General features: G+C 38.7%; 1 protein-coding gene across 1 annotated transcript in view; it reads right to left on the bottom strand.

Moving 5' to 3' along the window:
• Positions 1 to 21,950, bottom strand: part of cabp7b (calcium binding protein 7b) — a 38,112-nt gene extending 16,162 nt beyond the window's left edge. The window contains exon 1 of the mRNA XM_088356017.1: positions 21,761 to 21,950. Within this exon, the coding sequence (XP_088212143.1) occupies positions 21,761 to 21,869 (109 nt within the window). The 5' untranslated portion in view covers positions 21,870 to 21,950. The remainder of the gene's footprint in view (positions 1 to 21,760) is intronic.
• Positions 21,951 to 24,896: the final 2,946 nt, after the last annotated feature.

The raw sequence follows: 24,896 nt of genomic DNA, 5'->3' as shown, positions 1-24,896 counted from the left end.
GAACATGGTAGCGTAAAACTCTCATTTAAATGATTGTTTTAATTTCAAAGTATTTTTAGTCTTTTTTAATGAAAACCTTCTGTAAGATTTCATATCCATTTTGAAAGGAGCTGAAGCTTATTTAAACTTCTGCAGAGAAAAACAGGCGCTATTTTTTAAATTGCCTTTCGTATTGCCTTAAGCAGCGCGTCCGTGACTTTTGTTTTAAGCAAAATAACATGGGATGGGCTTCCTCTTCTCAGAACCCGAACAGACGGAGGACCCAGACGCGTAACGTTTTCACACAAGCTTTATTTTACGGGAATGGGGCAGTCATGCGCGTGATTCGGCGATCGCTGTCCGGAAGAAGTGAGACAGAGAAGTCAGGCGAAAACAGGAAGCCAGAGGCAGACGAGACCGGACAGGACAGACGGGATCGATACCAGATACAGGATATACGAGTAAGATACCGGACAGGACGGGACAGACGGGATTCGAGACCGGATAGACAAGCAAGATACCAGATAGGACAGGACGGAATCGATACACGAGCAAGATACCGGACAGGACGGGACAGACGGGATCGATACTGGAGACTGGAGCAGGATACCGGACAGAGTCCAAATACAAGTCTTGCAAGTGCAGAGATTCGTTGACGGACTGACAAAGAGTGAATAAGAGCACTGAGTTTAAATAGGAGGGAGCCAATCAGACAACGAGCAGCAGCTGGCGCCAAACGGGCGGGCCCAAGTGAGGGCAATAGGCAACCGTGATATCTCTTGTCTGATAATGGTAGTCAGGAAATGCAGCTGCAGTGGGTGCTCTGCAAGTCGTGCCTGGTTTTGGTGACATCCACTGGACATATTGAAAACTACAGATTATTGTGGAGCATTTTTCCCATGTGATGATCCTTATAGGTTTTATCTTGCGGGCCACATAAAATGAAGTGGCGGGCCATATTTGGTCCAAAAACCATGATTTCGATGCAGCGAAATCAAGTGGTCAAACCATTGACTCTTGTGTGAGTGAGGGCCAATGCCACAGAGCACAGCGTGGGGGCAGGATGCCAGACAAATACGGTGGGGACCTAAGTGGGGATTCCACTGTGTTATAGGAATGCAAGATTTTCTTTTATAGTAATGAACATTGGTATGATAGTTCATGTATTTTTGCCTAGTATTCAAATCAAATTTTCTTTTACCACCAGAAGGCACTTATTAGACACTATTCCTTTAAATATGATGACAAAAATCCTTAGCACTTTTTCCACTATTTTCACTAAAAGAAATTCAGAATAGGAGTGTATATGTAGGATTCTTTTTCTTTGTTTCTTTCATTAGCTTAGCTGGTTGGTTAGCGCACAGCCCCCTAGGTGCAGAGGTCCAGGGTTTAATTCCAGCTACCGCGGTCTCCCCGTGCAGAGTTTGCATGTTCTCCCTGTGCCTTCATTCCAAAGATGTGGATGTCAGGTTGATGGGCAGGTTTAAATTATCCCTAGGTGTTAATGAGCGGTTGTGTTGTATGTCTCTGTGTGCCCTGCAACTGGCCGGACACCGGTTAAGGGTGTCCCCTGTCCAATGCGCGCAAATTGCTGGGATGGTCTCCAGCACCCCCATGACCCTAGTGAGGATACAAGGCGCAGAAAATTGCTGGATGAATAGCTTGCTGCTAATGTACAATGGGAAATATCTTAGACAAGTAATGAAAACTGAAACGGGTTTTGTAATAATTCTAAGCTGCTAAACAATCACACCTTTACCGGGTGAAGTCAAGACCAAGGTTTAGTTAGATATGAAATGAAATGATCTGCATTTATATAGCGCTTTTCAAGTCAATGACTTCCCAAAGCGCTTTACAATGTGCTCCACATTTCCCAATAGCGGCCTTGCAGCCATGTAAGGCGCTAACCTACTTATTGGGGGTATTAGGGGTTCAGTGTCTTACCCAAGGACACTTCGACATGTAACACAGACGAGCCGGGATTCGAACTGGGATCCCTTGATCCCAAGACGAGCGCTCTACCCCTAACGAGAAATTTTGTTTTCCTAGCAATATCTTGCTATAAAAATCACAGGTCCAGTCTGCTGTCTACAACACATTCACAACGGTGTTATATTTGAACAGAGCCTGTTATAACGCTTACAAACCTGTCGGGCGCTACACACGTGCACAAGCACACACACTCTCAGCAAGTGCATCTGTCTAGATTACAGCTGGCGGCGTGGTTAGAGTGTTGTTATCTCTTTTGAGCACCACTCTTGATTCAATGTCATGACCTGATGCCATTGCCCAAATAATGAATTCACCCTGCATGCTCAGACTTGTGATTTTTATTTCTTCTTATTCCTACATTAAATGTTAACGCGGACAGAAACTCTCCGTTTTCAGCGATTTTTGCTTAGGCACGTGGACGGTGTTCGCTTAGCGTCCTTCACCGAGCTCCATATATTTCTTAATAAGTCAGTGGTGGGCACATTACTGAAAAAAGACATTAGTGACAGTTACTAGATACTTTATTTAACAAGTTACCCCCCAGATTACCTATACCAAAAAGTACCGCGTTTCTTTAAAAGTTCAAAAGTCTAGTTACAAATTAGGCCTGCATAGAAGCAGACCCCTAAAACTGCTTTAAATTACCCATTTAGTAAAATAAATAGAATGTGTACAGCAGTGAACCCTTCATATGTCTTGGCTTGTGCAATCTCGAGATCGTGCACACGACACTTAGCCGAAACACTCCATATCCATTTTGTCTTTGGGCTTCAAAACACTCAAACAACTCCTTCTCCATTTCTGGGTTCTGTCCAAGATAGTTTTTTCACCTGGCAAGACCAAAATTCAGCCCTCATTTACTGTATATTCTCATTTTTGCTCTATTAATTTCCTGTTGGTGTATTTTCCTTGTATAAGCCTTGCCCTCCTCCCCATCCGTATCAGACGACTCCTTGATTTCAGTATTTTAGTTTGTAGTTTTAAATTCGGCTTAGACGAGAGTATATACAATAGGGAGACTATCTACATGAGGAGAAATTCAGCATTGTCTTACTCTGGCGTGAGCTAGGATGACTCAAAGTTATATTTTTTTAGGTAAATATAAACACCTTTCAGGAATTTCTCCCACTGGATCAAGGGATGTATTTGACAACGTCAGTGAAGCAAAAGTAAGACATTTATAAGAAACTACAATTAATAATCTGCATTTATAAAGAAGTAAAGTAACATAATAACGCATATGCCAAACTAGCTGCAGCGTAAACAACAAAAGAATAACAACAGTAGGACAAAAGGCCAGTGCCAAACACACTCAGACTAATTACCAACCACAGTTGGATAGGACATAAGGGCAACGAGAGGGAGGAGCTTCGAACCCGCAGACGGACGAAATCGGACAACTGTCGTTCAGACTGATTATGAGAGCGAGCCGGGTCGGACACAAGGGCAGAAGGACGGAATCTCAAATAAAACACAAAGAAGTCTGGATATAATCAGGAAAATTTATCTTATTTCTATGAATGACCTCAAAAGCAAACTCAATAGAGGACAAAGGCAGGACACCAATCTGGAAGGTCACTGGGACGGACAAAACACTAATGCAAGTGATTCAAATGTACATGTTAATTAATTTGAGTTACAGATTTACGAGGCAACAAGCACGGAAAGCACTGTTGGCGAAAGCAGACAACTAAACACCAGTGACATGCAGTGAAGTTCGTGTTTGGTGAGGTACAGTCAGGTTTACACATAAATAAACCAACATCTTATTTATCATTTAATTGACAGAGCCAGAAAGCAATATATAAAGTGTGACATAAACAAAAACACATTTTATTGTCTTGCTTTAACACAAAACATTGTATGCAACAGGAATCGAACCAGGGATGCGGCGGTGATAGTGCTCGAACTTAACTTTAGACTACTAGTGATACAGATGACACATGAAAAGACATCACACTAAACGACTTTTGGAAAAATGAGAAAACAGAAAGTCATCCTTCAAAGTCCGATTCTTTATCAGATACCCCAGAGTTTTTTCCTGTGTCGTGCTTCTTTGTATTTATTTCTATTTGTCCAGACGACTTTCTGCTTTCTCAATTCTCTGACATTTGTTTCGAGTGAGACAAAATGTAATACCTTTTCTATTTATGCGTATCACGAATGGTCTAGTGGTTAGGTTTTGTCACTCTCACAGCCATTTGATTACCATTACCATGTTTGATTACCATTGTATGCAATTTATTACGCGTTTGGTCAGATATGTGCTTCAATTAATCAATCATTGCACTAATATAATGTATAGCGTAAGCCTATAAAATCTGCCTCAGTAACACATGAATAAATGTGGTAGCTCTCACTGTAGTTCATATTGAGTTCACCTTATAGTCCAGAGCCCGTTAAATATACAGTGAAGAAATTAAGTATTTGAACACCATGCTATTTTGCTATTTCTCCTACATAGAAATCATCAATTTTTCATCGTAGGTGCATGTCCACAGTGAGAGAGATAAACTAAAATGAAAAATCCAGAAATCACAATGCATGATTTTTTAACAATGTATTTGTGTGATATAGCTGTAAATAAGGATTTAAACACCCGAGAAACTGAATGTAAATATTTGGTACAATAGCTTTTTGTTTGCACACACTGCAGGAGGGATCTTGGCCCACTCCTCCACACAGATATTTTCTAGATCAATCAGGTTTCTGGGCTGTCGCTGAGAAACACGGAGTTTGAGCTCCCTCCAAAGATTTTCGATTGGGTTCAGGTCTGGAGACTACCTGGGCCATGCAAGAACCTTGATATGGTTCTTACGGAACCATTCATTGGTTTCCTGGCTGTGTGCTTCGGGTCAAAGATCCAGTCACGACCCATCTTCAATGCTCTGACTGAGGGGAAGGAGGTTGTTCCCCAAAATCTCACGATACACGGCTCAGTCATCCTCTCTTTAATGCAGCGAACTCGTTCTGTCCCATGTGCAAAAAACACCCCCAAAGCATGATGCTACCACCCCTTTGCTTCAGAGTAGAGATGGTGTTCTTCGGATTGTACTCTTTATTCTTCTTCCTTCAAACACGCTTAGTGGGATTATGACCAAGAAGTTCTCATCTGACCACAAAACTTTCTCCCATGACTCCTATGTAACATCCAAATAGTCATATGCAAACTTAAGACGTGTCTTGACATGTGCTGGTTTAAGCAGGGAAAACTTTCGTGAAATGTGTTATTTCAAACCATGACGTCTTAGAGTATTACCGTACAGTAACCTTGAAAATTGGTGGTCCCAGCTCTTTTCAGGCTGATTCCTTGCCTTTCTTAGAATCATTGAGACCCAACGAGGTGATATATTGCATGGTGCACCACTCTGATTGAAATTGACTGTCATGTTTAGCTTCATCCATTTTTTAATGATTGCTCGAACAATGTACCTTTTTTCACCAAGCTGCTTGGTAATTGCTTCATAGCTCTTTTCAGCCTTGTGGAGGTGTACAATTTTGTCTCTGGTGTCTTTGGGCAGCTCTTTGGTCTTCGCCATGTTACAAGTTGAAGTCTTACTGATTGTATGGGGTGGACAGGTGTCTTTATGCAGCTTAGGACCTCAAAACGGTGCATCTGATTCAGGATGATACATAGAGTGCAGGTGGACTTCAAATGGGCGGACTAAGAAGTCATTCAGGGTCAGAATTCTAGATGATACACAGGTGTTCAAATACTTATTTGCAGCTGTATCACACAAATAAATTTTTAAAAAAATCATTCAATTTGATTCCTGGCAATTAGTTATTGCAATTTCTAAATTTTAGAATCAGTCATTGTAAAATCTGCCTAGGGACAAACGGTTAGACACAATCCAGATCCCTCAATGCAAGATTAAGCGAGTCGCACATTAAAGAGGCCGAGAGTTTTACGGTCAGCTTTCTAAAAATTAAACACAAGCGTAACGTTACGGAGGCTATGTTAAGCCTGATTCTAAATGTCCTGATGAGAATCCTTGACAAGGAGTCTTCACTTATTATTTTTCCAGACTTAAGAGTCCGCAGATGTCTTCACAACGATTCATCCCTAAAAGAGAATTATATTATTTTCACCAATTGAGGCAGCACACAAGGTTCATGTGGCCCCTTAGTTCAAATGTACCATTAGCACCTGGACAACATCAAATTGCAATCAAATCTATGCACGTTTGTTATTATTATTATTACTGTATTTGTTCCTGTATAGATTCAAACTTTCATAAAAAGAAAACTGAATGTGTCACACATCATGAATAAAGTTTTATCCGTGGAAAATATCGCCACAAGAGCAAAAGATTGGAACCAACAGGAATAGAGGCTGGGTCGCGGCAGTAAAAGTGCTAGACTACCAATGACAAAGTCTACGGACAAAAATACCATTGGTTTTATATCATTATAATACTATTTTTGTGTGAAGTATAATTTTGTTGTGCATTTCACATTTCAAAATAATACGAACATTTGTCTCTGGTACCGTGACTAGAAATAGTGTCATAATGAGATAAAATGTACTGCCTTTTCATAGGTTATTCATATCACTGGTAGTACAATTGTCAGGATCAGGTCCTTCGCCACAAAGTTTGAACTGAGAAAAATTTCAAAAAACCTTTATTCCGTTTTGGCAAAAAAAAAAAAAAAATAGTGGTTCACGTTAAAAACGTGTCAGCATTATAAATTCACAAATAAGATATTTTCACCGCTCAAGTATCCGATTCTATTTCACATTGGTGTTTTTAATCTGTTGACCTATTTTAATCCAGTTTTACCCTTGTAGTATTTAGCATACAGCAGGGCTGTTGACAGACATGAGTCTTAGAGGGAACATCATATGCACAGGGACACATAACTATTAATAACCCCCAAATATTTTTTGCACAGCACTGTTTCCAGTCTTTCACAATTATCATTTTTAGAAATTCTAAGTTTATTTTTGCATTTTGTAGTTTAATTTTTGTTGCACTGAAATGGGAATATTTTTAAAGACATTTTGTTGTGTCATGCAGTTTAAAGTTGCTTAGTATGAAAAAGTTTAAATAAGTTTATAATTCAAGGCTGAGTGAAAAAAAATCATTATCATTATTTAGTGGAATAATAGATTTTTCGAAACCGTAATCATTTATCATTAGTAATATACTGAACAAAGGGACGCCACAGTTACACATGAATAAAGGTGGTAGCTCTTACTGTAATTTGAATAGTCTGCTTTGTTTTCTTCTTTTTAAATTGATTTTTTATGTTCTTCTTTTCTTCTTTCGTTTCTTTTTTCTAGCTTTTCAATTATTTTTTTCTCTCTTTTTATTCTTATTTCTACAGCTTGTTTTTTCCTTGTTTTTTCCTTTTCCCTCTTTTCCCGTTTTTTCTCTATTTTTCTCTAATTTCTTTTTTTCCTAGCTTTTTAATTCTTTTTTTTGCTTTTTTTTATCCCTCTCCTTTTTCCCTTTTTATTCTTTTGTTTCTTTTTTTCCAGTGTTTTCTTTTTTGTTTTTTTCATATTTTTCTTTTTGCTTTTTTTCTCCTTTTTTTCCCAAGGTTTTGAGCTTTTGGGGTACCCATAGAAGCAAGATGACGTACAATCATGTCAGCTACCTCTAGGAGAACCTCATCTTATGTGAAATGAATACACAGTTGTTTACGAGTATTAAATAAGGCACATTTAGATAAAATTTTATGTATTCAAGAGCTGTAATAATAAATATATTTAATCGATTAAAATCTATTATTAGATGCGTTGGCAACAAACTTCATCATGGATTCTTTATGTCGCGCAATCTGTGGGCTACTCAACATGTTAATACAATTCAATGCACATAAGAGTGCATTGAATTTTGTTGTAAAGTGGAGGGGATATGCTAGTAGTATCACTTTGATCCAGCAGAGGGCAACTCCAAATCACATTTTGTTAAGCGACTCTTGGTTGGGCGACAAATGTGTAGTAGCACGTTGGTCTGGCAGAGGGCAACCCTCCTTTCAGTGCAAGTAAAACCAATCAAAAAGTTAACATGTGCAAAAAAGATAAAAACTTTAAAAATGGACGAAGTCCTCCTAATTTGACAAATTACTCATATTCTCATAAGATGTTACCTGTATCATATATATTTGCAGAGCAGAATAAACACCGGTGGTGCTTTGCTACAAGCAGAGACTGCAGAAGCAACTACGGATGTCGATGTTAAGGTTCTAACTCGTGGAGCGTTGTGATGTGCCTACAGACCCCTTTCGCATCCTCAGCAGGTATCTCTGGGTCACAGGTGTTCCGCCCCTTACCCTGTACACCTCTCCTGATTGGGGGAGCAAGGGCTGAGTTAGCCTTCACCTGCAGAAGGGGCCCCGCTACGACCTCTTGACAGCCACAGCCACCTGGAATTGCTTTTTGCTGCTGTGGTCATCTCCCTGATAGCCTAATGTACTTGTTTGGAGTTAAGTCCAATCTTCTGCAGGAAACTGTGCATGGATGTGGCGGGGCAACCCCGAGCACCAAACTCGATGGGGTGGAGGGTGGCATGTCACCCAGCGATGGTCGCCTCATCCATAATGTCGTGGTACTTAGCCCTCTATGCCTGATGAGATGTAGATAGCCTGTCTTCCCAGGGAACAGTGAGTTTGGCTAAAATGATGAACTTTGAGCTCCTAGAGATTATATCCGGTCGGAAGGTAGTAGCCACTATCGCCTGAGGAAAGACCAGCTTCTTCTTGAAAGTGTATAGCAAACATTTATATGTATTTGTGTTTGTTGTTAAGCTATTCAATAAAACACTTTTTTATTGTTTTATATTATAGAATATCCTCTTGGTTTGTGCACCATTTGTCTATCTATCCAGCACTTCAATATTTATATGAAAAAATTGTACATGTTTTTTAATAATCTGCATGCTCTGGGTTTTCTTTTATTCTAGGATTAAACTGGTGAAAGTAAGAAAAGGACTGTTTCAAATACAGTCCAAATGCCAACCCAAACCCCCAAAAAGAAAAAAGGAGAGATTATTCAAGCGCACTTAAGAGAGTCATATACTTGCAAAACTGCTTGACAAAGGCTCCAATGATAATTTCAGCCGGAAGATGGCGCCAGCAAGTAAAATATTTTGATGTTACGGACACCACCTTTGATATTGGACATCTTTATTTTACCACCAGGAGGCACTAAATGATGCATATTGTCCCTTTAACCACTTTTTTCATGTCAACAAGTTTCACACGTTTTCTTGTGGTGTGTGTGTTATGGCCACTTGGAGGCACTATAACGTACATAAAAAAAAAATTATACCACAGGATTATCCCTCGCCCTTATAGAGGATAAAGAATATAACAAGAAACTTCCAAGAGACTTGAAAAGTATTTCTGTTTTTTTACGTGTTTAAACTTGATTTATAGCTCTATTACAAGCTTTGCACAGCTAAATATTTCAGGTCATATTCCCTGAAGCTTGTTTTGAATATTTTCAGCAGCAGCAGTCATTCATTACACTTTGTTATTTACAAGAAACTCAAATATTTACCACCAATTTTTAGGCAGATTGATGGTGTCGATAATATCAGGCAAAGTCAACATGACTGGGGTTTGTTTTAGCTTTTTTGTCACTTTACTTTTCATGAGAGCGTTTTTACATCCGAATCGCAACTAAAAAGAGTTGTGACCTTCCGAGTGATATTTGGGACACGTATGACCTTGGTTAACCACCTCCTTCCAAGGTCGCTTGTAGTGTGTCGTCGTAGCAATAAAATCGTAAATGTCACCTTCCCGAGACGGGTGTTAAAAATGCATGACGTCATCAATTCGACAGTAGCGAGGCTCGTTGTAGTCCCTGATACTTGGAGGACTTTGTTAAAAATGTAATGCAACGGTAGGTGTGGGGCACACCAGTGTGCCGAGAGATCTTGACCAGTGTGCTTCAGGAAAAAGCATGCTGTTCCTCTGTATCTTTGTTTCTTACAGTCATCAGCTGAGCAATTGTAATTAATAAGTCTATCCTGTTTTTAATATTGCAGGAAAGGATATTTCATAGGATGCCGGTTTGATATTTTGACTATTTTTGTGCACTGTTGTTCGTAGTTTTGACTGTCACTATCGACCAATCATGGAGCGGTTCTTTGTTTTTCCACACCTTTTAGATTGGATCTGCTTTTTTAACCTAGAATATGTGATAAGGGCTCAGGGGAGGGCTTGTAGGACCGGTTGGACTTTCTTATCTAAAGACTTCTCTCCCTGTCTCCTAGTGAGTTCATCCAATGATGTATTCTCTCTTATTTATTATTTATTATTTTAATAAATTATTATTATTATATAATAAATAATAATAATAATAATAATAATAATAAATAATAATAAATAATAATAATAATATTATTTATTATTATTTATTATTACTTATATATATATATATATAAGTGAAATATGTTAAGTATGAAAAAGTACTAAATATATTAAAAAAGTACAGGTAAATAGTAGAAAGTATGATAAAGTACTAAAAAGCATTAGAAACATAATTCAGAAAAGTGAAAGATGTGTAAATAAGTATGAAAAAGTACTAAATATTATGAAAAAGTACAAAAGTACGGATCAAGCAATCAAGCAAGTCTTACTCTCACTCTCTTTCAATAAAATCTGAGAAACGCATGCAATTGAGCCCTGTGTCCGTTCTGGTCTGTGACAAAAATGTACAAAAAAGTATTAGAAATTAAGGAATATTATGAAATAGTACAAGAAAAGTGTAGAAAGTATGATGAGGTACTAAAAAGTATTGAAAACAAAATTCAGAAAAGTGACAGATGTTCGGAAAAGTATGAAAAAGCACTAAATGGAATGAAAAAGTGTTGAAAAGTACTTAAAAACTAAAAGGTAAAAAAATTGATATTATGCAAAAAGTGTTGAAGAGTTGGGCTTATTTTGATTCTTTTCTAGTTTTACTAAAAAAGGACCAAAAAAAGTTAGAACCGAATAAAAAACATTCCTTGATCTTCTGGAAGATAGTCTTTGCTCATTTCAGTATTATATTCCTTATTTCTCTAGGAAAAACAACTTGAAAACGTAAAACTTAAAAAGCTTGTAAATTAGGTAAAATCACACTTTACATGATATTTATTAACCAAAATAAATAAATAATAGCAAGCCACGGTTATCACCATTTAGGCTAAATAATCATTTAAGCTTTAAAAAGAAAACAGGTAACTTTTGCCAGGAATTCATATTTAAGTATTTTGGGGGGACTGTGTGCCTCAACATTTTTTGATGAAAAAAAAGGAAAAATGGAGCGGAACTCGGGCACAAATAAAATAGATGCAGCATAAAAACTGCAAGATGAAGATGCCAAATTAATATTTGATATCCTGTATACGTTAAAATACGGATGGTTGGGTCCTGATAAAGGGTATTGATTATGTGTCTACACCGGACTTCAGGGTATTTCTACTTGCATTGGTAGCCGATACCAGTATTGGCTGCATTCTGGTGGCTAAATCAATCAGGATCCACAATTTAAAGAATGGTAAATTGTATGTATTCATGTTTTGTAACGATAGGTTATTACCGTATTTGTGCAAAATATTGAATGCAAAGGAATCGATCTCAGGTCGCGGGAGTGTGACCGCCAAATCCTAACCACGACACCTATGATATCGATGAAAAATGGAAAGGCGTTTTTTCTCATTATCCCGCTCGTTTGGCGCCAGCTGCTGCTCGTTGCCTGGTTTGTTCCCCTCCAGTTTAAAGTCAGTACTCAATTCACTCCTTGTCAGTCCGTCAGCGAACCTCCGCACATGCAAAGCAAGCACTATTTGACTCTAGCTCCCGTCTGTCCCGTCCTTACCTGTATCCTCTTCGTCTGCCCCTGGCTTCCCGATTGTCTCTGGATTTCTGACTTTTTCCTCCCTTCGACCACGCTCCGATCTCCCGCCCCGGCTTTTCGACCCGTGTTTGCCCACCGACCACGCTCTGATCCACCGTCCCGGCTACTCGACTCGTTTCTGCCCGTCGACCACGCTCCGATCGCCCATCCCGGCTACTCAACACGTTACCGCCTTCCGACCACGCTCCGATCCCGTGAGCCCCTTGCTCCTCCTGCCCAGCGATTGCCAGATTGCTGGGGCTTGCTTTCCCATACCTGACCTCTCAGCTTCCGCAATAAAGCTTGTTGTGAAACGCTACGCGTTTGGGTCTACCATGTGTTCTGGTTCTGACAAAGTCATCCTGAATGATGTGAATAAACACATTAAAGCACGGCGAGGTAAATAAATCTTTGGTGTATCTGATGAGTTTAAAGGACATTAAATGAATACATTGTAAGTCTCATGTTGGTATTTTGTTCATCGTTTACCTTGGCAAAAGATTACTTTGATGAAACAAAACTTTATGCAAATTTTCATTAAAAGATCAGGAGTGCACTTTATACTTGAGTGTGCAATATACACAAATAAATACAGTAAATCAATGCAGTATTAAGGAAAATCTTACATTGGGAGTTAGTTTGAATAGAATATCAGCCATTTTTGCAGGAGCAAGGAAAATCTCTGAGCTAATGGTATCTCTATTAATGACAACAAAAATTCCGGTAACATGTCGAAAAAGAATGTCATCATATTGATCATTTGACTACATTTTTGGGAAAATATGCTAAAGCGAGTTTGACAAAATGTTATAATGTATCTTCTCTGTTGATAATTTTAACATTTTTGTTTTGCCGCATACAATCTGATGGGAAAAACAACCCAAATTGAATTCCAAACACGGGATCTAAGGAATCTGCTTTGATTGGGTGGGAGTGGGATGCATTCCCTCTCTCCACTGCTGACTCACCTCAACTTTATTGTCAAATATACTATAAGCACAACATAAAGAATCGAATAAATTACTTCCTCTTTCCCACGTGCAAACATGCAATAAATAAGGTAAAAAACAAACAACAAATAGCAACAAGGTTAAAAAAATGTATGCAATAAAAATACAAAAATTTATAAGGTTTTGGCTAAAAAAATATGCAAAGTATAGCTGGGTTCTGAATACAGCAGTTTAGCATTGATTTGCCAGAAGGCAGAGAGGGTGAGAGTTCCGAGTCCTGACGCCTGTTAAAACAAGCTGTCCTTGAGCCTGCTACTTCTGGCTCTGAGACTCAGCAGTCTTTTCCCTGACGGCAGAAAATGCAGAAAGAAAGGAAATGCCAGTAAAGTGCACATTATTAGGATATTTGCATTAGACCTACGCTTGACCAAAAAACACAATAACTTTAGAAATTCTAACCTGCAACTTCTCAGGCCACTATATTATAAAGCTGTGCTAGAATACAAAACACACTGATACACAAATGTCAACTTATTAAAACAGTTAAATATATCCCCCATCTGGATCTTTGTGTCTTATGCAGTGCATATAGAATCATAAATACGATTAAGGGGAGTAATTAAAAGTAAATGAGGAAGCTTGGGGCTTTAAATTAAGCGGGGGTGAAGAAGAAGACAGGAGACAGGCCGCTTTGGACTTTTTATTACGGACTCTCTCATGAGTGAATTAACCCTCAATCAGATTAGAGCTGCTTGAAACGAAAGCTAAGGAAAAGAGAAATGTGGCGACCTTTAAGACAGTCCTGGGCTAAATCCAGGATTTGTTTCAAATGTTTCACTCCTCATTAGAGTTTGTAGTAAGGCTGGATATCCATACCAATCTCCCGAACGGAGGTTATTTCGATTCATGATTTTTTTCTGATTATATTAATTTTGATTTAAATCATTCATTGTTTGATTCAAAAGTGGTCAGCTCTGCGAAAGAAGTCTGAAAATGTTTTAAAATTGTGAAATAATTGGGATTTTTATTTGTATGACCCTTAATCACAAGGTCTCTCAAAGGGCTGCACAGACCACATCCTATTGCAATCTACAGACTATTATTACACCATACCCTGATCTATAACCTACATGAGGGCAAGGAAAAACTTAAAAACCTCAACATGAGGAAACTGAAGAAACGTTTAGAAGGCACCATACATAATCCCCTTTCCCGGATGACCAAGGGATATTGTCTATTATTTATCCCCACCTAGTGGTAAAAAATAAATCATTGAAAACATATTGATTTGAATAATAGCAAAAATACATGCGCTATCAGCAGCACGGCAGCGTAGTCGTTCTGAGGTTATGAGATCGAACCTTCCTGTGTAGAGTTTGCATGTTCTCCCTGTGCTTGCATAGGTTTCCTCTGGGCATTCCGGTTTGCCCCCACATTCCAAAAACAAACATGTCAGGTTAATTGGCCAGTCCAAATTGTCCCTAGGTGTCAATGAGCGAGTGAGTTGTATATCCCTGTGTGCCCTGTGATTGGCTGGCAACCAGTTCAGGGTGTCCCCTGCCCACTGCCCGAAGATAGCTGGCATGGGCTCCAGCACCCCCGCGACCCTACTGAGGATAAGCGGTGCAGATAAATGATGGATGGACATGCGCTATCATACTTTATAAACTTACATTTTTCAGAAATACTCACTGTTTGATACATAAGCATTTTTTTTCACATAACACAAAGCTCACCTGAAGAGACCTGACATAATTTCCCGCCATTTTGCTGCTACGGGTATCCAAAACCTTTTAAAAAAATGGGTCAAAAAATGAGAAGGAAAAAGGTTCGTTTTGGTCAATTTGAGTCTCTATGGTTTACATTCTTCCTTGTGCTTTTAAACACTAATTTTCAGTTGCCCTGCATCATACGGCGACATGTAGGGGTCAAATAATATCCTTTAATATATTGAACAAATTTGTTCATTTATGGGCAAAAAAAACTACTACTATTATTTTTACTAAAACTATTTATACTTGATTTACTACTAATTTTTAGGCAGATTGATGACATTTCTGATTGTTTCATGTGTAATTTCTGCAGAACAGCATATTCCCAGAAAATTGCCAAATAAAATATTGACACATATTCATTGAAAAGAAGAAAAAAACAACTTACTGCCTTTCAACTCGGTATTAGATTGAAAATTGATTTGATAGTGACGTGCGGTGAGGTTCGTGACTGGTGAGACACAGTCATATTAACAAGTAAATTAACCTACATGCACAGATCAAAGACTATTGCAAACTACAGACCATTATGACACCATCCCCCCATCTAAAACCTACATGAGGGCAAATAATACACATATTATCAACATAAGATATAGTTAAAACTTACTAATAAGTTGACTTGTAGAACGAGAAAGCAACATATAGTGTTAACTATAACCGTGGCAGAGAATAAATATTTCATTGTCATACATTAACTTATAAATGAAGTATACGCACTGCTCTTTTTGAATAAACGTATCAAAAAATTTGTAATCCTTCATTATGAAAACATACTGTGCAACAAGAAAAACAATTCTGAACGGGTTGATATACTGTTAACTTGCTAATCTATTACCTATTCTATTGATTGGGGGCTAAAGTCAGAATCTTTGGACTCACTCCCGCCCTCTGCCATGAGGCAAGAGAATGGTATTCCTTACTGTTCAGAACACTTGTCAAGTCATGTTTATTTGTACAGCCCTTTATAATAAAAAGTCTCAAAGGGCTCCATAGACTATTACAGACTACAGACTATTATTACACTATCCCCTGATCTAAAATGTACTTGAGGGAGAGAAAACCTTAACTGCACATGAGGTAATCCCCCTCCCAGGATGACGAGGCTGCAACGGATGTTGCAATACACAGACATTATCAACATGAAATATAGGTCATTCATAAACCAACACATTAAATACTAATTCTATTAATAACATTCATGATTTGAATTTTTTTTATTTTGAAAAAGAAAGTCCATAGAAGTTTAATAGGAACTTGAACACTGATTATATATTACCATACGATACAGTTAATTAGTTAAACATATCCATAATGACGCTGACTGCATGTCACTAATTTGATATGGATTAATGCTTGAGGATCTTGAATACAACCTTCCCCCGAAGGATGCCAACTGGGTGAGGAACTAGACAAAATGATCCCCAAATTTTATATTGAATGCCCAGACAGCTCTCTGCATCGGGTCATTGCAAATGTAACCCTGGTTGCCAAATCCATGTCATTTCTGCTGTCTTCCACTATCCTGTCAGGTTTGGACATTTCATTGTTTTGTAAGCACTTGTTTGTTTGTTACTTTGTACCTCTTCCATACATTATCTGCACCGTTAATTTTCAGTAGGGTTGCTGGAGCCCATCCTAGGCATTTGTGGGTGGATTTATTATTAAATACCATCCCTCTTTTTGAGCTCACCCGCCCTTTGATCTGGCTTCCCTGTTTTTGGGTCCCCCAACAAAACGTGACATCATCTTTTTTTTAACCCGATCCTATATTATTCCTTTGGGTTTTCTTGTCTTTTCCTTCTCTTGATGAACTTTTTTTTCCCACAAAAGTATGTCACTGCTGCAGACAGCAGACGTCAATGTCGACGCAGGCGCGCTAACACAAGAGACAAAAGACAACAAATCAGATTTCAGGTCAGTTCTTTCTTTTTTTCCCCCCTCATTTTGATGGCGTTCGTTGTTTGGCTTCTGGCAAAAAAGAAATCAGGCAATCAGCGCTCTCGTCGTTGCACAGCCAAAATTAAACCTACAGTCCCATTTGTGATATAGAAATACCCCAAAAAGTAAAAAACAAAAAAAAATTAAAATAACATGAAAAGTCTAGCAAATAGACAAGGACGCATCCATTGCCCAGCTCTTGATCACTAAGTTTGAAAGAAGCTCTTTTTAGTCTCGTGTTTTTTGCCTCAAAACCTCCCAATTTGCTTGCATTTTCTTTCTAGTTGTGTGGCCCCAGGGTGTGGCCACATAGTATTGCAGTGCATTAACATTTAGAAGGAGTCCCGCTAAATGTCACACGCCACCACCAGCAACTCTATATGCGTCACGATTAGCTTTAGCATGTGTCACCCTGCACAGCCCAAATGGCGCGCCGTACATATAGATTACATATTTACCACCCGGATGTGCATGGATGCCGAATGAATTCTTCTATGTTGGGCGAATTGGTCAATTTGTGATCATATTACCCCCAAAATTTACTTACATTCATATGAAAAGGGGGTCAAAGACGGCCAACTATCAAGTAAAATCTGAAAAAGTAAAACATTTATACATAACAAAGTATTTGACAATGACGTGCAGTCAGTTAAGGCACAGCCACACCTGACATCATGGAAATATGAAATAAAAAATGTATAAAATGGTCATATTTATTCAGTGTTAAAGATCTTTCCTTTTTAATTTTTGCTGAAGTTTCTCATTATATTATGGAAATTATCAACATAAGTATTATCTATTACTGTGCTGAGGGTTTGCAGATGCATTGTGAGGCACACAATTGTCTTGCCTCATGGCAGTGTAATGGTGAGAACATGAATTCTGATTTAGCGCACACCTGAGCCCCAAACAATATAATTGGAGTAGTGATGGATTTAGCAAGCTAATTGCATGTCAAGTGTTCCTGTTTTTTTATTGTTGCATTGACATTTTTCTGAACGATTATCGATAAATTCATGCCTTTATTCAAACTGGGCATTGACTTCATTAATGAGTTAAGACAATCAAACATCTTGTTTTTCTATAATAAATGTACATATATATATATATATATATATATATATATATATATATATATATATATATATATATATATATATTTATTGGTTCTTCCCCATCGCTTCTTATATATATATATATATATATATATATATATATATATATATATATATATATATATATATATATATATATATATATATATTGGCACGGTTGCCATTGCACCCAATTGGCCCCGCCCATCGTTGACAGATTGGCTTTCTGTCTATTTTAAGCTCAGCGCTCTAACGCTTCCCTGCCTGTCAACGAACCTCTGCCCCGCAAGACGTGGGTTCTGGCTCGGTCCTGTTTTCCTGTTGTTATTTCCTGTCCGGTATTGTTCCTGTTTAGTTTGTCCTGTTTAATATTGGTTTCCAGTTTCATTCCCATCTATTTTTGTCCTGTTTATCACTCTCTCCAGTTTTTGTTCCCGTCTAGTTTGTCCTGTTTAATTTCGATATCCTGTTTCATTATCAATCCTGTCTGTCCCGTCCTGTCCGGTATCGACCCCATCCGTCCGATATCTCCTCGGGCAATTGGAATCAATCTCGTCGGTCTCTGGCTTCCTGTCTTTCCACGCCAGACCGCTTCCTAGAGTGACTCTCCATTATCCGTAAAATAAAAGGCTTGTGTGAAACGAGTTTGGGTCCTGATCCTGTTCTGGTCCTTGACATATATATATATATATATATATATATATATATATATATATATATATATATATATATATATATATATATATATATATATATATATATATATATATATATATATATATATATATATATATATATATATATATATATATATATATACATATATATATATATATATATATATATATATATATATATATATATATATATATATATATATATATATATATATATATATATATATATATATATATATATATATATAATGTAAAATACTGTAGCTTTCTTGCCCTGCTAATCAAATGACGAATACAATATAAGTTCATTTGTTTGTAAATCTGACTGTGCCTCACCAGACATGAATCTCACCACATATAAGTAGTATCTATGACAGTCAAGCAACAGAATGTTTAGTTATAAAGGTTTTTTTTCAAAGAGTAAAGACAATTTGCAAATGCCACGGAAAACACAATTTTCCACTAAGTGACTGAGTGTGTTTACAGGCGTGCAATACTCGGATTAAGATCAGATAATTGTCAATGTTTTATCAGGATTTGTAAGGTCATGTAGATGCACACAGAAATACAAATGTGCTTCTATTCGTACTGCTAATAGTCCGATTAAGGAGCTTTCGTTCTCTTCAATGTAAACCTCTTTGGCTGTCAGATGCCTTTTTTCACCGTTGCTGGTGCAAAAAAAACTCAGTCTTGAAGTACAGACACAAAACATACACCTTAACTCTGGCTAACTTGCCTCACGAGAAAATGTTATTTTGTCTGTGACAATTTCATTTCATTTTCTGTCACTAAGGCAAAAATGTACCAATTGTATTAATGCATATACAGTGTAACTTCATACTTCTGGCAAGCAAGGGCGAGCAGTATTTATAAGTACACGCAACCACTAGACTGTTTTGGAGTCAGGATGAAACAACTACTTATCTTCATTGATTGTGGAATGTGGCATGGATGCAATAATTTTATTAATGTTAAAGGTTAAATGCGGTAATTATGTCTATTTGCGTGATAACGCTACTTCCAATTAGATTCTCATCTCATTAGCGGCACCGCTTATCCTCAGTAGGTTCGCGGGGGTGCTGGAGCCCATCTCAGCAATCATCGGGCAGTGGGCAGGGGACACCCTGAACTGGTTGCCAGCCAATCGCAGGGCACACGGGGACAGACAACTCACTTGCTCATTCACACCTAGGGACAATTTGGACCGGCCAATTCACCTGAAATGCATGTTTTTGGAATGTGGGAGGAAACCGGAGCGCCTGGAGGAAACCCACGCAAGCACGGGGAGAACATACAAACTCCGTACAGGAAGTCTGGAGCTAGATTTGAACCCACGCAGGAGGTTCCCATGACTTGAACTGTGCCGCACATGCGCTAACCACTGCGCTGCCGTGCTGCCCTCCAATTAGATTATTTCGATATAAATAAGAATAACTTCTGCCAATAGTTTTTGTTGGTATTGGTCTGAAGAGCTCTCTATATTTTTTTTTAATCTCAATCAGACTATTCCTTACGTGTACAGTAAACCAATCAATAAATCAGTTTCTATTCTCATAGTTTCAAATAGCTAATTTTATTAATGAATTAGGCTAAATGAGCAACTAGAAGCTAAAACAGCGAGCCAAAGGAAGTTGATATCTGTTTTTGGATTAATAAAAATTCAAATTGTTAGGATTTATTTTATAATTCTCATGTCTTGTTCTTTCCATTGCCCCATTCCATCCTAGAAATGATTGGTTGCAAATCTACAATATTTTAAGTTTCCTGAAGACTGCAACTTGTAACCAAGTTTAAATATGAGAAGGAATAGTTCTGGTTTGTGTGATTTTACTTTTGGCTTGTGACCAGTCCTCTTTGCCTAAAAGCTATTGGCACAAAGTGCCTAGCCTTCTTAAAAAGTTTAATGTAGGTAGGTAGGTAGGTAGGTAGGTAGGGATGTTCAATACCATTACTTTATCTAAACCAATACACAACTACTGAGTTGCATCAATATGAATAAAACAAATACCAATATAAAAAAAACCCATATGTTGTTATTTTTCTGCAAAAAGCAACTATTATTTTTGCAATTGAACATTCCTTAAAGTAAGATTCTCGATTGTCAATAGGCCAATAAAAGGCAGTTGACGTTGGTATTGGGTACCATCGTCAGTACCCAGGATGATATTTGCACCGATACTAAAATCCTGTATTGGTTCTTCCCCATCGCTACCCGTCAGTGTGAATGTGAATGTTTGTTTCTCTGCTCCTCCTGATTTGAGAACGGACAGTCAAGGTATGCTGTTTTGCTAGTTGAATAGCAAAATCGTATGTCATTAAAAAATACAGCACCATATTTACCACTATTTCCACTATTTCAAATATAAAAAGATCTACAAACTACTGCTCAACCTGTGGCTTTTTTTAATGAATTTTTACTACTAAAAAGCAATGACAAACTGTGACGATGTCTTGCAAAAGTGTACACACCCTCTCATAAATGACAGTTCATCCATTCTGTTTACAGATAAAAAACAAAGAGAAACCAACTCTTGGCGGTCAGAATACATCTGTTTCTGATTTTATTAAAAATAGGCTGTACACTCATGTAAACTGTCCTTTAAATATCCAAAACCTTTTGGTGCAACTAATACCTATCATCTACCTACCTACCTACCTACCTACCTACCTACCTACCTACCTACCTAAAAACCATGAATGTACCTACCTACCTACCTACCTACCTACCTACCTACCTACCAAGCAGCAATTGACCTGCCGGCCGGTCTACCTAACCACATATCGCCTACAGTACCTACATGCCAACCAGCAATCAACCTACGAACCTACCTACCTACCTACTTACTAGCCATCAATCAACTTACCCACATACAAACCATTATTCAACCGACCTATCTACCAACCATCATTCAACCTACCTACCTACGATCAATCAACCTAGGTACCTACCCATCTACCCACTGTCAATCAACCCACGTACCTACCTAGCTACCCACTGCCAATCAACCCACGTACCTACCTAGCTACCCACTGCCAATCAACCCACGTACATATCTACCTACCCTCAATCAACCCACGCATCCACCTATCTACCTACCCTCCATCAACCTACCTTCCTACCTACCTACTCACCTACCTACCTACCTACCTACCTACCTACCTTCCTACCTACCTACCTACCTATCTACTTTCAGTCAACTGACAAGACTTACCCAACACTTTTCTTTTTAACTTGTGAATGAAGAGATTTAAGGGTTTCAAGGACTGTTTTTGAGTGCTGGTAGAGGGCAGATGCTTGGATGCCACTTGTGGTCTAAAAGTGCTCGTGTCTGGCAAAATCATGCGCAATTCTGTTTTACTTGAGGCAGTTCACAACATAACAAACGAGATAAGTTAGTATTTTACTTCATATATTGCAAGGATATGGACACTTGTCGTAATATCTGTCCAGACAAATAAGAACTTTTGCCACTTTTGATGTTCTGACTGCGGTGGGAAAATATTCGGATTGGCCACTTACCCTCCAGCTCATCCTCAGGTAGACTGACGGGGGTCCGGTAAGTGAGTACATCTGGGATGGTGCAAAGCCCCTTGTACATGAACCTCGTGGTCACGGCGCGCACTGGCATCTCTGCGTCGAGGAGACAGAGCCGAGCGCCGGGCGAAGATCCTCATGCGGCCCCTCAGCCCGAAAGCTCTTCTTCCCCAGAGCCCCCTTAACAGGTTCTCCACGTTCGAACCCCAAGAAAATCCCGCTTACGCCCCTCCACCCCTACCTCCTTTTCTCCTGGTGCAACAACTTCAGCGCTCCTCCGGCATGATATCTCGGGGAAGACTGATGAGAGAATCAGCTGGCGCAACACCGCAGCCTCGGCAGATGTCTGAAAAAAGAAATTAAAAAAAAAAAAAAACACGAGGAGGAGGGAGAGAAAAAATGGAAAAAAAAGAAGAGGATCACATTGTGCTGTTTGCAGCGCACGCGTCTTCCCGTGTGCGTGCCCAACTACTTGGAGCCTCCTCGGTGCGACATTCAAGCCCCTTAAAATGGTCACAGTGATGAAGGGAGGAAAAAAGAGCAGAGCATCTTGAGACGTTTCCAGGGATTCCTGGGTGACCCCCTTCTCGTCTCTCCTCTTCTCTTCTCCTCACTACACTACCGAGCGCCACTCACCCACACACTCCCTCTCCTTGCGGACTCAGATCCCCAACACACACAGACAAAACGTGCTAGCAAATTCGATTTTATTCCATTCCGTAACAGAGCCCACTATGCTCCACATAAACCTCTCCAAACCCCCACAATTTTCTCAAAGGGACCGCAATTAGATCTATATTGCACAGAACAGTCTTTCACAATTGGGTTCCATTAGTGCCAAAATTCTGTCTATGTATAAAATGACTTTCCATGAGCATACCTGACAACTAGTACGTTTTTGCCGTATAAAGCACTTTTTTAACGCTATTTAAAATGTTTATACGAAAATCTGAACGGAAAATTGAAAATATATTTCAAGGAAGGGCAAATCAAACAAGTTTCCCATGATAGCCTCTATTCCGTATCATTTTCTCATCACAAACAAATTGAGCGGATTGATTCTACTGTGCACATGCGTGTGGCATCATGGTATTTCCCATTGCATCATTTGGATCACATGTGAGAAGAGCAAAAGCACAGTTCAATGCAGTTTAAAACTGTTTTGACTGTAATTTTGCAGATGATATTGTCAGACTCATAAAAGAAGAACAATAACTTTTTCTCAAGTACTTGGAAAAGTTGTGGCCCAGCAGCTGAATTATTTCATATCTAAGAATAATCTTTTTGAATCTATGCAATCAGAATTAATCACGCTACTAAGACAGCCCTGGTTAAGGTAACCAATGATCTTCTACTGGAATGGACGCCGGCGCTTCATCACTGTTGCTGCTTATGGTTCAGATCCAACCTCTCAGATAGGACGCATTGTGTTAAATATGGTGAAATGACATCTGAGCCCTTTTATAATTATAATAATAATAATTTCCTTTGTATTGTCATTCTTTGTAACAATGTACACAGAACGAAATGTCGATACACCTGACCCGTTGTAGCGAGTCGATGCAGCCGCAGCCAACAGAGGGCGCCGCCATTATACCAATTAGGTATGTCTCGGCCGAGGCGCGAACCAGCGACCTCCCAGTCTCAAAGCGGGCACACTACCATCTAGGCTACTGAGCTGGTAGTGTTACTTATGGTGTTCCGCAGGGTTCAGTACTTGGCCCCCCTCTTTTCAGCATTTACATGCTTCCATTAGGTGATATTATTCACAAGTATAATATCAGTTTCCATTGCACGCAGATGACACTCAATTATATCTTCCGATGGAGGAATCTGCCCCACTAAACTGTGGAAATTTGAAGGCCTGCCTCACTGAGATAAAAAGATGGATGTCAATCAACTTCTTGCTCCTCAGCTCTGAAACAACTAAATGCAGTGACTTGTTCTCAAAAACTGCTCTGATTATTGACAAATGTAATACCACCCAGAGTGACTTCGTCAAAAATTTGGGTGTCTCGTTTAACCCTAATCTCTCCTTTGTGAGTGACAAATAGGCAAAAAAAACGCAGAATTCAGGGAAGGAGCAAATACTTGTTCACAGCACTGTCCATAGCCCATGTGACAAACGAAAAGGTGTGCAACGCCATCAGGGGGCACATTGGAACCTATAAAGAACTGTTGTCAGCTGTGCATTGGTGAAAACTGCTGTGGTGTGGTCACGTCATAAGATCTTCAGGTGTGGCTAAGATCATTCCCCAAGGCACATGCCAAGGGGTCAGGAGATGAGGAAAAGCAAAACAGAACTGGGCCGACACCTTCAAGTAATTGACTCAAAAAGTGTGAGCAAATATAAGGTCGATATGAGGGATTGATACAAGCTTTTAATAAAATTGTGGAATATTGATATTTTGTTGCATGCAAAAAATACATGAAAATAGCTGCCTCTGGTTTCTCTGATTTAAAGACGCAATTTCATACAAAGAGCCACGCCAGTAACGTAGATGTCCCATAAACCTATCATTCAAGGGATATTTTGCTGCAGACAGAGAACAAGAAGATTTTTCAACTTCTGCAGAAGTGATGTTTTGCCATTTAATCGCAGAGCACAGTATATCTGCAACAGTAGCTTATCATTTCGCATTGCTTGGGAAAAATATGGGGTACAGAAAGATACACTTGTTGAATATTTGTATATAGAGATGACATATACTAGCAAAGGTTTTGACCTTGCACCATCAAAGGATATGCTAGTTTCAGTAAAGAAAGCAACAGAAGCATCCAACAAAGGACATAGTAGTATTTAAACACTTGTCAAGTCATTTTTATTTGCAAAGCCCTTAATAATAAGAAGTCTCAAAGGGCTGTACGAACTATAGACTATTGCAATCTACAGACAATTTTTACACCATCCCCCGATCGAAAACCTACTTGAGGCCAAGGAAAAAAAACTAAAAACCTTAGCATGAGGAAATTAAGAAACCTTGAGAGGGGGCCGCACATGAAGTAATCCCCCTTCCAGGATGATCATGCTGCAATGGATGTTGCAAGAAACAATACATATACATTAACATTAAATATAAGTCAATCATAAACTATAGAATATAAGTGTGTCTTGAGCCTA

Source organism: Urocampus carinirostris, chromosome 16 (genome assembly GCF_059441175.1).
Source record: "Urocampus carinirostris isolate Australia breed hairy pipefish chromosome 16, RoL_Ucar_1.0, whole genome shotgun sequence".
Classification (NCBI taxonomy): domain Eukaryota; kingdom Metazoa; phylum Chordata; class Actinopteri; order Syngnathiformes; family Syngnathidae; genus Urocampus; species Urocampus carinirostris.
The sequence above is the reverse complement of the archived record's forward strand: the minus strand, read 5'-3'. Positions and strand labels throughout refer to the sequence as shown.